General features: G+C 41.8%; 1 protein-coding gene across 1 annotated transcript in view; it reads left to right on the top strand.

The window, feature by feature from the left end:
- Window positions 1-16,637, top strand: part of ADARB2 (adenosine deaminase RNA specific B2 (inactive)) — a 421,252-nt gene that overhangs the window by 375,379 nt on the left and 29,236 nt on the right. Inside the window, exon 7 of the mRNA XM_034760060.1 lies at window positions 11,432-11,600. Within this exon, the coding sequence (XP_034615951.1) occupies window positions 11,432-11,600 (169 nt within the window). The remainder of the gene's footprint in view (window positions 1-11,431; window positions 11,601-16,637) is intronic.

Genomic DNA, 16,637 nt, shown 5'->3' with positions numbered 1-16,637 from the left:
CCAAGGGGAATTGCACTGTATTTATTGATTCTGTTTTGTTTCTAGGTATTGCTGGTTTGTAAAACATTACATTCAGAAGCAATGTTCAGATGCAATATAATGGCTACATTAATCAGAAAAAGGCCACGGCTGAGGAGTCTGCAGAATAGTGGGAGGAATTTTCACACAGACAAGCTATTTGTCCAAGTATTTGGCTGGCCCTGAAACAGTTGTTTGTGAACTCATCTGGGGCTTCCTGCAGAGTGGATCAACAATATGCAAAACAGCTCATGACAAAGAATGCTCAGTCCCATCCCCTCAGGACTTGGGAATACTACTAGAGTCACTAAAGTGGAATGCAGGCCCTTTGCTAGATCCACAAAGGGATTTAGGTGCCTATCTCACCCCATGCATTGTGTAGGGAGCCTGGGAGCCTAACACAGGGCTGTGGATTCCACTAGCCGGCAGGGAGCCTAAACATTAGTTGTTGCAATACTGAGCTGAAGTCCCCTTTATAGAGCTAGCTCCTCATGGGCAAAAGGTCCCTTGACAAACATTATTCTTTTTGCTTCGATTCTAATGCATCTAGTCTGCACCCTGGCATCGGGGTGTCTGCTACTGTCCAACCCAGGACATCCTGAACTCAAAAATCCCTTTCTATTTCAATCTTTAAAAATATATATATATGGGGGTTAGTTTCTTCTTTCAGGATTTGCCAGTCATTTGCCACAGGGAATAAGCAGTAAGAGGGTTGTTGTCAATCATCCAGGACAACGCATTTCGTCCAGTTTAGAAAGACATTTCTAGCACACTGGTTAAAACCCAGTGTAGTCTTAATGATGTGATCACACAAATAGTCACATTCCATAGATGAAAAAAGGAAGTCCTAGGCCTGAGTCGTGGCAGCCACAATGGGAGTCACAGCTAAAGCTCAGCAGCTGAGGCCAGATGCAGATTGGTGCCTGGTGGGATTTTCAAAAGTGCCTAGGCACACCTAAGGGAGACCTAAGTCCTATAAAAAAAAGAAAGACCTGATCTGACTGTTAATGCTTTCGAGTGGGAGTAAGAAACTGATGGGGTCTAACCCCAGTTCTGATATTGACTCCCTCTGTAGTCTTGAGCAAATCACTTAGGCTCTGGTTACCTCAGTTTCCACATCTGTAAAATGGTGATGAAAGTTACCTACCTCACAGATCAATAAAAAAGGGAAGAAGGAGGATCCGGGGAACTACAGGCCAGTCAGCCTCACCTCAGTCCCTGGAAAAATCATGGAGCAGGTCCTCAAGGAATCAATTCTGAAGCACTTAGAGGAGAAGAAAGTGATCAGGAACAGTCAGCATGGATTCACCACGGGCAAGTCATGCCTGACTAACCTAATTGCCTTCTTGGCGAGATAACTGACTCTGTGGATGAGGGGAAAGCAGTGGACGTGTCATTCCTTGACTTTAGCAAAACTTTTGATATGGTCTCCCACAGTATTCTTGCCAGCAAGTTAAAGAAGTATGGGCTGGATGAATGGACTATAAGGTGGATAGAAAGCTGGCTAAATCATCGGGTTCAACGGGTAGTGATCAATGGCTTCATGTCTAGTTGGCAGCCCGTATCAAGCGGAGTGCCCCAAGGGTCAGTCCTGGGGCCAGTTTTGTTCAATATCTTCATTAATGATCTGGAGGATGGCGTGGACTGCACCCTCAGCAAGTTTGCAGATGACACTAAACTGGGAAGATACGCTGGAGGGTAGGGATAGGATACAGAGGGACGTAGGCAAATTAGAGGATTGGGCCAAAAGAAATTTGATGAGGTTAACAAGGATAAGTGCAGAGTCCTGCACTTCGGACGGAAGAATTCCATGCACTGCTACAGACTAGGGACTGAATGGCTAGGCAGCAATTCTGCAGAAAAGGACCTAGGGGTTACAGTGGACGAGAAGCTGGATATGAATCAACAGTGTGCCCTTGTTGCCAAGAAAGCATTTTGGGCTGTATAAGTAAGGGCATTGTCAGCAGATCGAGGGACGTGATCATTCCCCTCTATTCGACATTGGTGAGGCTTCATCTGGAGTACTATGTCCAGTTTTGGGCCCCACACTACAAGAAGGATGTGGAAAAATTGGAAAGAGTCCAGCGGAGGGCAACAAAAATGATTAGAGGGCTGGAGCACATGACTTATGAGGAGAGGCTGAGGAAACTGGGATTGTTTAGTCTGCAGAAGAGAAGAATGAGGGGGGATTTGATAGCTGCTTTCAACTACCTGAAAGGGGTTCCAAAGAGGATGGATCTAGACTGTTCTCAGTGGTACCAGATGACAGAATAAGGAGTAATGGTCTCAAGTTGCAGTGGGGGAGGTTTAGGTTGGATATTAGGAAAAACTTTTTCACTAGGAGGGCGGTGAAGCACTGGAATGGGTTACCTAGGGAGGTGGTGGAATCTCCTTCTTTAGAGGTTTTTAAGGTCAGGCTTGACAAAGTCCTGGCTGGGCTGATTTAGTTGGGGATTGGTCCTGCTTTGAGCAGGGGGTTGGACTAGGTGACCTCCTGAGGTCCCTTCCAACCCTGATATTCTATGCTTAAGGCTTACAATAGAACTTTGAAGATGAAAAACACTAGAGCTATGTATTATTATTAATAATAATAATTAATAGATTTTAAGGCCAAAGGGGACCATTGTGATGAGCTAGTCTAATCTTCAGCATAACACAGAACTTCACTCCTAGAGGCCATAGAACTTCACCCAGTGATTCCTTCATTGAGCCCCATAATGTATAGTTTAACTGGAACATCTTATGGGAGAAAGCCTTGGCCATGAAACCTGTAGACTCCAGGAATGCCACATCACATAAGACTAGAGTTGGTTGTAAAACAGGAAAATTATTTTGTGAAAAAAATTCATTTTCTGTTTCTCATGAAATTTTGCAGAATATTTTTATTAATATGTTTACCAAACTTGCTATAGAAAGCTTTCAGATATTGAAAAAATCATGTTTTCTTGGTTAAAAACTAGGGTTTTGGTAAATGAAAAATGTCTCTCATAATTTTAGTAAAAATACTGATGAAAAATAGTGTGGAAATTTTCACAAAAAATTTCCAGAATGTTGACAGTTTTATCAGTAAAGTTTCATTTGTTTATAAAAAGGTGTGTCTTAGATGGAAAAAACTTTTAGACAGCATCCTGATCCTGTGGTACTGGGATTAGGAGTCTAGTGGGCCTCTAGCTCCTGTTGACTTTTGCTTTGTTGGCATCACAAAATCCCCCCATTCTGGGTGTGCTCCGCCTGTGCCAAATCTGTAAAAGGATTAGTTGATCATCGGTGGCGACCATTTAATGTGTCTTTGTGACTAGCAACTAATCTCACAAAGAGTTCGCTCCTTCTGAGGCACAAATACTAAATGGCAGCTAGAATTTTGATGGGTCTCCACACTTTGCCCCACGGGGGCTGCTGCGCTTTCAAAGCGATGGTGCGGCACATCTAATTTTAGATGAGAAGAGCAATTAGTAATTAAAAATAATAATCTTGAAGCATTCAAGTTGCACTCTCCTTGATTGGTATCTCCAAGCCACATGCACGGAATCTTAATTCCTCTGACAAATCTTGCGATTTCTTCTTAGATGTGCTAATACAATTCTCATCCAGAGCCGGGCTGGGTTCTCAGCACGGAAAATAATAATTGTAGGTGAGACGAACCCTACCCTGACCACAATAATTTTCTTTCCTCTGAGTCCTCAGAAATAATTTACAAGCACAATAGCCAACTGTTTGTGGCTTTGATGGCAATAATTTGTTTTAAGGGATCATTAAGTAGTAGCATGTATTTACCAGCTAAGAGGCACCTGAGGGAGAGTATGTGACATGACACACATTTCTTAGGATAGATGTTTCCCACTATATTACGTTTGGTCTCATAAGGATAAAGCCCCATGTGAGACAGCTGCTTGTTTAGAAGTTGTTTCAAAGACACAAAAGGCCCCAATAGTTAGTATAAAGTGCTCTGTCTTTAGCAGTTAGCTTCACTGTAACATAACTCCAGCTAGGATGAGCATTTCACACATGTTTCTATGCTTTTACTAATGTAAGGAAAAGACATTGGAACAGAAGAGAGGTCCCACCCTTCTAATAGTTATGTGTGAAGGCATTGTTTGATGTAACTAAATTAAGACCTTTCAACAGACCACAGACCACTAATAGCCATTCCTGGCTATTAGTCCTAAACATCGCTTACAGACCACACATGTCAAGATAAGACAAAAAACACAGTTAAGTAGCAACCCATTTAAAACAGATAAGGAGAAATAACGCAGCAGTTTCCTTTTCTAAACTTTCGGATTTTTATTCATGCTGATCCTCTCCTGTGAACCTTTCCCATCACTGTTTTTCTACATATGTGGTAGATTGAATGCCATTTGTCCAGGATTCACAGATAAGCAAACTCCCAGGAACTTCAATGGAACCAGGATTTCACACCTGAAACCAGGAGCAGAGGAAGCTCCCTAAAAGTGGGGGGCCACCGGTGCCCAAACCGTGGCCCTGCTCCCCATGCCTTGCCACCCTGAGGTCCCCCCTTACCTCCCACCCCTGCACCACCTCTTCCCCTGAGGCCCTGCTCCTACCACCTCTTCCCACCCCAAGACCCTCACTGCTTGTTCCTCTTTGCCCCCTCCTCACTGTCGCTCACCCTTACAGTGATGGGGCCATGGCCCCCGCTTCCCCTCTTGTTCCAATGCCCCTGCCTGAAACTACTGATAGATTAGAGATTATGGAAGAATTCAAGAATGCTCTCTTTAAAATTAGTGCAGAGCGAAAGAAAGATAAAATACCTCAGGTAACAGTCTGAATAAAGTCAATGGTTGCCTAATTATCATCCAAGAACAGGATTTCAGCCAAGAAAGACAGAGGTGGGAAGAGGGTAAAGGGTTTTATCTTTAGCTGATCAAGTCATGGGCCTCTTTTTCCTAGTAAATATTGGACTGATTTTGGGGATGAGCCCCAAGAATCTCCATGACCCGTAATAACGTTGTGATAAAGCTCTCGGCCTACATTTCAGACGTGACTAATAATATTGGGTGCCACAATTCCTGGGTGCCCAACTTGAGACATCAAAAAGGGGCCTGATTTTCAGGAAATGCTGAGCACCCACCATCTGCAAATCAGGGCCCTTAATATTCTCTCAAGTGGGCAGCCAAAAACTGGGACACCCAAAATCACTCTTTGGTTTTGAAACTGTAGGCCTTTTTCCTCCTTATGTGCCTGTCTCTAAAGCAAGGCATGACCAAGAACACTGACCATGTCTGACTTTCTAGCCAATGAAGAGCCAGAGGTATTCATCCATAGCAATCAGTATGTGTTATGACCCCCACCCCAACCCCAATACAAGTGCACAGAATACTATTGTACATGTATATAATAATACCTATATTCAGCAGGTATTATTATATTCAATACCTATATTCAATACCTATATTCTTTAACCTGAAGAGTTCAAAGCATTTTCAAAAAATGAATTAGTGTTAATTAGAGATGAAATTACTACCATACACGAAAAGTCATATTCTGCCATCCTTACATTGAAATCCTGAGCTCTAGTTGCATAGAAAAGTGCTACCCAAAATGAGAAGGGGTGGCAGAACTTGCATTTCTAATTACTATTGAACTATGAAGTGGTTCGTATGCTAGTACTCCTTTTTCCATCTCTTTGTTCCTAACAGCCTTTATGAAGCTTTATAAACCATATTGATGAATTGAGAGTCCAGCGTCCAAAAATGCAAGATAGGCTTTTTCCCCCACCCTTCTGGAGGAAAGAACAGCCTCCACTGAAGCACGGAAATAGAAAATGCACCTCGGAGGCAGCCACATGTGAATTTCAGACAGAGCCTTACTTGTGTGATTCTGTTTAATCACCATCCATTTCCTTTGTACACTTCAGCTATACATAAACATGGATTTTTTGTTTTGTATACAACTCATTTTTTCACATGCCCCTGGAAAACAGCACCGGAGCAAGGAGTGCACACCAAATGAAATGGATGTTAGGGCACTATTTTAAATGTGCGTTGTCTGTGTAAATTTATAATACTGTAAGTAATACTCCAGCACCTTTTTATTTCCAAATTCTCGGGGGCTGTTTTTTATGTCTAATTTTACGTCTAGCATACCTTATAAATCCACTCCAAATTATTTTAAAATTTGTACTCTTTAATTCTGGTTTGAATTGACATTTTGTTCTGGTTGAAGTGACATCCTCAGCTTCCTTCTCCCTCTGCAATTAGTTGAGATTAACCCATTGGAAAACCAGCATGGCAAAGCTCAGAAATGTTCAGAGTCACTGATGCTTTGATCACACTGAACAGGAGAGCAGCAGTAGACAGTAGTTTGTAACTTCAAGGTACATAAATAAATATATCTCGGAGATTTTTTATGTGATCTGTGGCAAAGAGTGTTCCAGCAAGTGGCATCACATTAATGTCTAGCAAGCGGTGTGCACTCCAAAATCAGTCCCTAACTTTAATGTAAAATAAAGGGATTCTTTGTTCAATATTTATATTTGCATACATTGCTTAATGACATGGTAAGAACTAAAAATGGCTCGCGTTCCAAAGATCAGATCTGTACACAACCTTTAACAAAGATCAGGGTGTGGCTTTTAATAAAACATTGTTTTCTTAATACATGTTAAAGAGCAGCATATTGGAACATGTGTTTGTTTATTCTGGTGAGGCAAACATCTTGGGACATGCAGCAGTGCACAAGGGTTTAGTCACACAGCAGCCACTGAATTTAATAGCCGTTGAGCAGCTAAAATCCCTTATCAATTCTTTGGAAATGTATCCCAGGGTGAGTGTGCACAGGCCATGGCTGCATGAATCCTATCAGCTAATTCTGTCTGCTCTCCCTCTCCCTAGGTAGAATTTGTATAAGAAAGTAACAAAGTTTGAAGATTGGGCCAGGCCATGTAAGCATTTGAAGGGTGAGATGTTTTGTGTGATCTCTTACATTTACTAAACTATGGAGATCTGTGAAAATCTATTGCTAAATTACTGGTACTTCCAATCCAGGACAGAAATGTCATAAAAACAGCCATTCTCATAGTATTTTGGCCCTTCCAGCTCCAGTCCTGAAGAGAACTAGAAGGGACAAGTGTGCACAAACATCAAGTTTAATGGGGAAAAAAAACATTTTCCAAATGTTTTGGAACCCACAGAACCGTTGGTTTTTATTTCAATTTTTAAAAAATGACCAGCGGTTATTGGAGGGGCTGGTTCTTATTTTCCCTGAACTGGATCGCTCCTCTTTAATTATCTCTGTCAGCTCCTTCTATGGTGCTTTGCCCCTGGCTAGGTAACATTTACTTAGCATAATCAAAATTATGTAAATGAGGGGATATTCCCCTTGTCATGCAGGCACTAAAATCTTCAGGCAGCTGCATCCCAGCCCCCTCAATCCACCCTTGCTAACCTTGCAGCTTTGACATACAAGAGTGAGTAAAAAGGGGATAGCAATTTGGTGGCTGTTTTCAACTGCTTGACTATCAGAGTGAGAAAGGAGAACTACAGCTGCAAGGGAGAGAGGCTGTGCTGTGGGAATTGGTGAGGGTAAGAGGATCCGGAGCACAGTGGGGATGATGGGGAGGGAAAGGCTGGGAAGAAAGAGAACACTTCTGAAAGGAGGAGAGAACCAGTAAACAGGGAATCTATATGCAGGAGTCAATATAGATTTTTATATGACTAGACCATGCCAGACACAACTCTACTCTTCTTGCTCTTCTGGGTGTGCAGTCCCCCATATAGTGTTGTGTCTAAATTCTCTGTGATCATTTGGTCCTATTTCTGGTTGTGTTTGCTATGGAGCAATGGTGCTGATTGTTTGTCCTGCCTGGCCCAAATCCCATCGTATACGCCCCATGATCCAGTTGTTTAATGACAAAAATGCTAATACTCACCCTTTTGGGGGCGGGTGGTGAGAAAAGACAATTCACTCACCGTCTCAAGAGACATGTGGACTGGTTCTGAGACCATGCTCCCTATAACGGGAACACCCAATGGGCCCTATTGGAGGAAGAAACTTGAACAAAGAGAAGTGGTGGGATCAGAAGATGGGGCGGTGAATATTTGTGAGGTGCTCAGTTAGTGCTGTGATGAGCACCATAGACACAAATCATAAAAAAATCCACAACTGCATCCCACGACACTAAAGACAAGATGTTAGCTTTTTGGTAGGGAGGAGGGAAGAAATCATGCTGCTACTGGCTATTCCCAGACATGGTTGTGGAAATAACATAGACAGACTCTTAAAGAGCTGGGATGTATCAGAGCCTGTTCTTGAATTAACAACAATATTTTTAAAACACAAGAAAATGAAGAACGAATGATCACAGGAGGATTGGCCAATGTAGCTGCTGGCAGGTCACAGCTGACATTGCTGTTCTACATGTGTTTGCTGCATTTGCTAATCCCAGTGTTCTGAAGCAATTTATTTTTCCATTGCTTTTTTGTAAACAATCCATTGGCACCAGCCAAAGTCAATCAATTGCTTCAACTAGCACTAGCAACCCAGGATACACTGTAACAAAGCAAACACATTGAAAAATGACAGGAGGAACCCGGGTGCAGCTAGGGAATGAACAGAAAGCCAGCTGCTCTCTGCCAGTGGCATGATCAGCCCAGTGACTTGTCACACCTTGATTTTATTGTGTGTGATGAACAAGGTCCACACAGACTTGAAACCTGCTATATACATGCATATAACCAGGATAATCTTACTTAGCAAATCCTAACTTTTCCATTGACACCTTACATGACATACTTGGTACAAGATTTGTTGCAATTCTATAATGGTGGTAACATCAATGATATAAATGGTCATATTCAATCTTACAGCATCACACCCCAGTGCAAAATTGATGCAGGAAGGGGTGTCTAGAATGCATCTTAGAAACTTCCCGTTCTTGGTCTTGGATTATTACAGCTTCTAACCCAATATTAGAAGTATCAGTGTATAGCAGAAATGGTTCATCAAAATCATGTCTGGCTAGGGTGACCAGATAGCAAGTGAAAAATCGGGACGGGGGTGGGGGGTAATAGGAGCCCATATAAAAAAAAGCCCCAAATATTGGGACTGTCCCTATAAAATCAGGACATTTGGTCACCCTATGTCTGACTAAAGAGGGTTTCTCTCTGCAAGGTCCATTATGGAAGTAACAATGTTACAGAATCCCTTTACAAACCCACAATAATATTTGGTTAGATCTTTAGTGGATTGGACATGCTCTTGCAGGAGTTGCAGAATAATCCCTGCATGTTTCATGTGAACTCGCCAGGAGCTGATGAAAATAGCTAATTTATCCATCTAAACTCTGGCAAATGTTTGGAACCCATTTAACATCAACTCAATGTAGTTATTAATGTTCTTCATAGTGTAGGTATCTTGGCATTTAGCTCTGAAAGCAATGCGGGACGTGCCTCAGTTTCCCTGTTCATACCGCAAATGAGGTTTGTAATGGCTTTTGTGCTGTGAAAAGTTTTACGTTTGTTTACAGGCACCAGGTGTGAAATAGCAGTCTTCTCAGGCTTTCTAACACAAAGTGTGTTCTCATGTAATACAACAGCATAACCATAAGGGTTTCTAGCACAGAGTGTGTTCTCATGTACCACTCCTAACTTGTTCAAGGGTTTTTCCAAAAGACTATGCACATTGTACATTTTTACAGATCTTGACATTAGCAACACATTTAGCACAAGGTTTCACATCCATTATTAACATCAAATGTATCACAACTGGGCGGCAAGGTGCCATCTAAAGAAGCCTTCTGGAACACAGAAGCAACATGCCAGGAGGAGATAGTGTCTTGTTCCTGTAGCATGAAATCTGCTAAGAGAATAAAAATGGGGCTGCATGAAAATAACAAAGCTGGGAGGGAGTCACCCCATTCCCACAGGAAAACTGTGAGACGGAGTTCTGAGGGGAGTGAGGGGCTCCTCACAAATGTTCCTCAGAATGGTCTGACTGAGAGAGGTGGGGAGAGGTTGGGATTCCCCCACCCTCTGCAGAGCAAACATCAGTTCAGCACTCAAGTTCCACAGATCCCCTGACATCTGGGCAGAGGCAGGGGACCATGGTTGCAGAGGTATGCGTGCAGAGGCCCTATGCCTGCACACCAGCTTTGGGTCCCCTCTGGCTCCTCACTCTGACATTTGATGCACCAGGAACCACTCTATCCCTTTGAGGGACGTTCCCAGTGTGAAATAGACAGGATACTGGGCTAGATGGACCTTTGGTCTGACCCAGTATGGCCGTTCTTATGAAATGGGCACCACACAAAAATTAATACAGCCATAAGACGCATGAACATTTGGGCAGATTTACCTCTGGTTGCTGAGGAGATGTTAGTCCACCCCACATCCCCCACCTCCTGGCCTGCCTCATTTTGTTCCATCTATATACAGAGCCCCCTCTATAGACCCAGAGATGGTCAGAGCAGCACTTTGGAGATAAGCAGCATGTGAACCCTCTTTCACACAGGTGGGAATATTAGTTCTACAGGCCAAGGGGCCCCTCCATGCATTAAGGTTGATTTCCTTCCTCCCCCACTTAGGGATAAACCAGCCACCTCTGTGTGATAATGGTAATTTTGCTAATGAATTTGCATGCATACAGTGCCTTACATCCTAATTGATCCAAAGTGTTTTACAAATTTGACTCTCTTTTGTACAAACAACACACCTACAGGTCTCATTTTGCACATTACTGAAATGCAGCTAGCGCTGGGGTGGAGCATGGCAACTGTTTAACAGAACCTATCAACACCACACAAGAGTGTAGTATACCTCATCCAAGGGAAATTATAGGGCGAATCTTAGGCAAACAGAATATAATTACCCAAGCTTTACTTTGTCACGACACCAGGTTGGAAATTTTTAGGGACCTCAAGCTTGGACTTTAATTTTACATCTCCTTCCGGGATGTTTCTTCCACTAACATGGTACCTAACATTATGCTTGGGCATTGCTTCAGAACTGAGTCAGAGAGGAAAAGCATCACCCACACTTGCTCCTCAAAGCACCTGAGTTTTCCCAGCCAAGTATCACACTGGCCTGACCATGCTTAGCTTACAAGAGCTGAGACTGGCACTGCACAACAGACTGGAGGGAATAAGAAATCAGAGTATTGCTTTAAAAGCCTCTGCATTTTTTCAAATACGGTGGTGACTGTGAAAATTATCTCAGTTCATGCTGTGTTAAAACCACAGATTTATGTGAAAAGCTGACAGAGCAAACCACTGAAAATATCCATTATGCTGCTCTCATGGGCTGCAGCCTTATCCAATTTCCTCTTTGATTTAAAGGACCCCATGTGTGGTTCCATGATGCAAGCTGAGGTGTCACAGGCATTTTTATTCGTCTCAGGAGACAATTGTACAAACATTTAATTACTGTTTTTCTATCATCACTTTTTTCTGACCCAGTGAACAGTACCAAGCACATAGTAAGAAAGTACCGGGGGCATCTACGAACGAAGATTGAGTCTGGAGAAGGAACCATCCCTGTCCGATGCCATAATGCAGTTCAAACATGGGACGGTGTGTTGTTGGGAGAGCAGCTAGTCACAATGTCTTGCACTGACAAAATTGCCAGGTAATGTAAGCACCTAATTTATACATTATAAAACTGGTTGCTGTGTGGAAATGAGGTTGATGTCACAGAGGACTGTGACTACTGGTGGGGAATAAATACCAGGTGCTGATAACCCCTAAGGAAACAATGACCCGCTTTGCATGTAAATGTAAGGCATATAAATAGGGTGAAATGTAAATAGAATGTTTTTTTCCAAATTCTCTGTGGGTCATTAGCTGCTCTTTAAAGTGTGACAAAAATATAAAACATCTCTTGCAGCATTTTCACCAATCAAATTTCTATATGCAAATTAAACAAAATCAACTCTGTGCTTATTGGATGATTTACCTCTGAAGTGGCAAACCAATCATGATTCAGATAAACTTATTTCATTTGCATCCTATTGCATAAAGTGCTGTAAATGATAAGAATGTTTATAGTTTCTAAAATGCAATTTCAAAACTCTGATGTCACCACCATAATATGAAGCCTTCTGATGAAGAAATAATCATGAAATGTGATTTCTTTGCCCAGGTGACTGTGATGGGTTTTTTTGTTTGTTTGCTAGATATACTCAGTAAATAGAATGTATATTTACTAAGGCCCCACTTAACTTGTGATATTGTGGAAATGGTGGATTCCACGATATTAGGCTTCTGCTGCAGTTTTGACAGGAGCCCCACTGTGCATGGGGCTGACAGTGGGAGCCCCGGGCAGCCAACAGCATAAGCCCCAACTCTCAACGCTGGGTGGTCAACAGCGTAATAATCACAGAAAAGAAATAATGGACTTAATTACTGCAAACAATAATGTCCATTATTACTTTTCTGCAATTTTCCATGGCTTGTCACAACTCAGCTGTAATTTTTTGACAATCATCCCACAATTCAAGTGGGGCCTTATATATATGTATATTAATACAGAAGAGTTGCCATTAAAAAGTCAACGTTTACCAACAATTATTCCACAGTGGCATGCGAGATACCACAGCTATTTCCCATTCTAAGTTTAGGGTACTAACTATTAGAAAATGTTGATTATTTTAAATGACAACCACTCTGTGTGCGTATATATTTAATACACATAAACATTTGTAATTATATATAATTATATATATGTATGTACATTTCATATACATATGTATGTTATGTATATTAAATGTACATACATCTCTACTTGTAAAATACATTCCATCGCAGCTATAAGAAATGTAGATACTATGGGTCAAATTCTCTGCTTCCATTTTATGTATATGACTTCAATGGAGTTACATCAGAAGAGAATTTGGCCATAAATATCAAGGGCCAATGTGAGCACAATGCTAGAAAAATACTACTGCTTAATGCACTTGCCCAAATTCTGCTCTGAGCTTTTCCTATGCAACCCATCTGAAGTCAATAGGGTTGTACAGGCATAATTGAGAACAGAATTTGGCCAAGAATGTGTGTGTTTCATCCAATCATAAAATGGGAGTGCTAACAGAACAAATGACAATGCATCAAAATACTCGCTCTGTAATAGGTAGATTAGTCACAAAATAACTTCTGTTTGCATGACAGAGAAAAGGCACCCTCTTCTATAATATTTTCATGTATTCATACAGAGATAATAGAAAACTTAAAACTGAGAGTTTCAGCAGAACTCTCCCTCTGCTTTCAGATACAACTGGGCTTTCTAAATCCAGACTCAGACAGACTACAAAAACTAAACAAGTTAAAGTTTCTGAATTGAAATTTTGCAGTCTCTGTGGTTTTGAAAGTCAATAGACAGTAAATTAAATATCAACTCTGCAAGCAGTATTATATTTGTTATTGATGGGAATGTCAATTTTAATATAGACTCTCGGAAGCTGAGTTTTCTCCAGATACGTGTTCTTTCATCCAGTATTATATCTGCTTAGAGCTTTCACTGAATCCTTGTATACCTCCATGAAACTGATTGTTACCATGTAACTAAATGGCATTAAACCTGTAAAGGAATACTACAGATTGCCATGTAATATTCTTACATTATCAAAAGAAAACTTACAGCCACCCCCTTTGCTGTGCTCTAATTGTTGCTGTAATTATTATTTATTTATACAGCACATAAATGTGATAGCACTTAGACAAAATACCGTATTCCATGCTCTGATGAGCTAAATGAAACTATAGCTTGATGAGTGACAAGTACAAACACTGTAGGTAGGGGTAAGGGAAAACAAAGGTAACATCAATAATATTGTGTACTTGTTGTGATCTGTACAGCAAGTGTTTTGGAAGTTGTGAGACTTACATGTGATACCATACCTTTGAAGGACAGGTTTCATGGAACATGTGTGTTTTAAGGAGGCACTCGACAAAGGAAAGGGTGGAGGCATGGCAGATGGGGTGAGGAAAGGCATTTCAATGCATAGGGGGCTGCTTGGAAGAAAGTCCTGGAGCAAGAGTGGGAGAAGAAAACATTGGGGGGAGTCAGTCATGAGGCTTGGGTGAAGCAAAGGGAACAAGGGCAGAGTGAAAAGAGGGTACGGCACAGAGGTAGGTTAGTGCTCTGTTGTGAAGGCTCTTGAAGATGAGGACATGAAAACTGAATTTGATGTGGAAGGTAAGGAGAAGCCAGAAAAAGGGGAAAGTGGTGACAAAGGATATGAAGAGAAGCTGTGTCAGAGAGGTGACAATGGGTATGAAAAGAAGTTATGTCGGTGTGGTGAGTCAGGGTATGATTTTTCCAGAATTTGGATGGCTCATAAAAACCGGGGTACGAGCAAAGTAAGAAGCAAGGAGGATTGAGAGGAGCAATGTGGTGGTAATAGAGAGAGAACAAGAGGATCAAGAGAGCAACTGAAAGTCAGAGCCTCTAAAGGGAGGGTGTGATCAACCATAGCAAAGAAAAAGAACAGGGCAAGAAGGATGGGGATGAAAAAGAGGCTTTGAAGCTTTACTGTGATGGCTTTGGAGAAGGTAACGTCAGTGGGGTAGAGAGGGTAGGAGCCAGACGGAGGGGTTCAAAGGGAGACATGGTGGAGGGAACGTCAAGGTTAATGAAGTAGAGAGCACGGAGGTGAATGGAAGGAGGGGAAAGAGATGCTAGTAAGAAAGGCAAGAGGAGTCAAAATAATGCTGTGGGACATTACAGTGGCACATTTGAAGGAAGAGGGGATGGTGGTAAAGGAAAGAACAAAGCACCAAGTACCAAGAAAAGTCTCATAATCTCAGAAAAGCTCTTTTTCATTTTAGACCATTTACTGTTCCCTCATCAGTACCCCAGCAAAATGGATTTTTCTTCAACAACCCCCATACTGAACAAGTTACAATTGAGTATTGGGTGCTCCTTGGGACAGTTTTATCTAGAGTTGGGCAGAAAGCAGTGAGGGGTGGGCAGGGGATGTGAACCCTTCGTGAACTAAATACCAACTTTCCGTTCACAGTGTACACAAACCCATGATCAGTTTTGTTCACCTTGTGCAGGACCTGAGATCGGACAGGGCAAATATAGCTTTACCCCACCTTTGCATTCCTCCAGTCCCCAGGGCTGCTTTCTACATTCTTCACATAGGATACAAGAACTACAGATGGGAAAGGAATCCAGTGAATGAGAAGAACATTGGTTTAATGCCTTCTTTATAGTCCCCATCCTAGAGGGAAGCTCAGTAGAAGGTTATTATTCAATACTTTTGGACTCCAAATATTCACCATAAAATGTAAACAGCTCAATCCCCCAATGACTGCAGGGGCTGTGGTGACACAGGAACCTATTCATACATTATCTGGACTTGCCCTACAGTAAAAAAAACTTCCAAAAATGAACCCGTTTGTATAAATAAGATTTTTGACAAAAATCTTCCTTATACTCCTTTGATTATGTTGCTTGGAAAAGGCCCTCAGGAGCATTAGGCTATTAGAGAATGTTTCCCATTGAGAACCTTACTAGTAGCTGCTAAAATATGTGTCATTTTGCACTGGCTGCAAAGGAACTTACAACCAGAATAGCAAAGATCCCAGCAATGGAAAGAGTTACTGAGAAACAAATTATGTTCTTTCCTCCTCACAGGATATCCACAAGCAGAACATGGTTTAATCCGATTTATTTATTAATCAAAAACATTTAGCAAATTTTTTTACCATTTTAAAAAATTCTATTGTTCAAGCACAACATTTTCTGCAAGAGCTAGATACCTAGTATTTGCTATTTGGGCTTTGTTGCTTAGCTGTGATTGGTAAATAAGTTGTATGGTATTATGTTTATGCCCTGATTGGGTAAATGCACAAACACTTCTGGTGTGAATCCTCATGTGTTATTTGGTTCATGTAGGAAATTACTGAATGAAATTCTCTGACCCGTGTGATGCAGGAGGTCAGGCTATATTATCATAATAATTCATAGATTCCAAGGCCAGAAGAGACTGTTGTGATAAGCTAGTGTAACCTCCTGTATAACACAGCCCTAGAACTTCCCCAAAATAATTCCTAGAGCAGGGGTCAGCAACCTTTGGCATGCAGCCCATCAGGGTAATCTGCTGGCAGGCCGCAAAACATTTTGTTTACGTTGACTGTCATAGAATCATAGAATCATAGAACATCAGGGTTGGAAGGGTGATCTAGTCAGGAGGTGATCTAGTCCAACCCCCTACTCAAAGCAGGACCAATTCCCAACTAAATCATCCCAGCCAGGGCTTTGTCAAGCCTGACCTTAAAAACCTCATAGGAAAGAGATTCCACCACTGCCCTAGGTAACCCATTCCAGTGCTTCACCACCGTCCTAGTGAAAACGTTTTTCCTGATATCCAATCTAAACCTCCCCCACTGCAACTTGAGACCATTACTCCTTGTTCTGTCATCTGGTACCACTGAGAACAGTCTAGATCCATCCTCTTTGGAACCCCCTTTCAGGTAGTTGAAATCAGCTATCAAATCCCCCCTCATTCCTCTCTTCTGGAGACTAAACAATCCCAGTTCCCTCAGCCTCTCCTCATAAGTCATGTGCTCCAGACCCCTAATCATTTTTGTTGCCCTCCGCTGGACTCTTTCCAATTTTTCCACATCCTTCTTGTAGTGTGGGGCCCAAAACTGGACACAG

This window comes from Trachemys scripta, chromosome 2 (assembly GCF_013100865.1).
Source record: "Trachemys scripta elegans isolate TJP31775 chromosome 2, CAS_Tse_1.0, whole genome shotgun sequence".
Lineage (NCBI taxonomy): Eukaryota > Metazoa > Chordata > Testudines > Emydidae > Trachemys > Trachemys scripta.
Note: the sequence above shows the minus strand (reverse complement) of the source record. Positions and strands in the feature narration are given on the sequence as shown.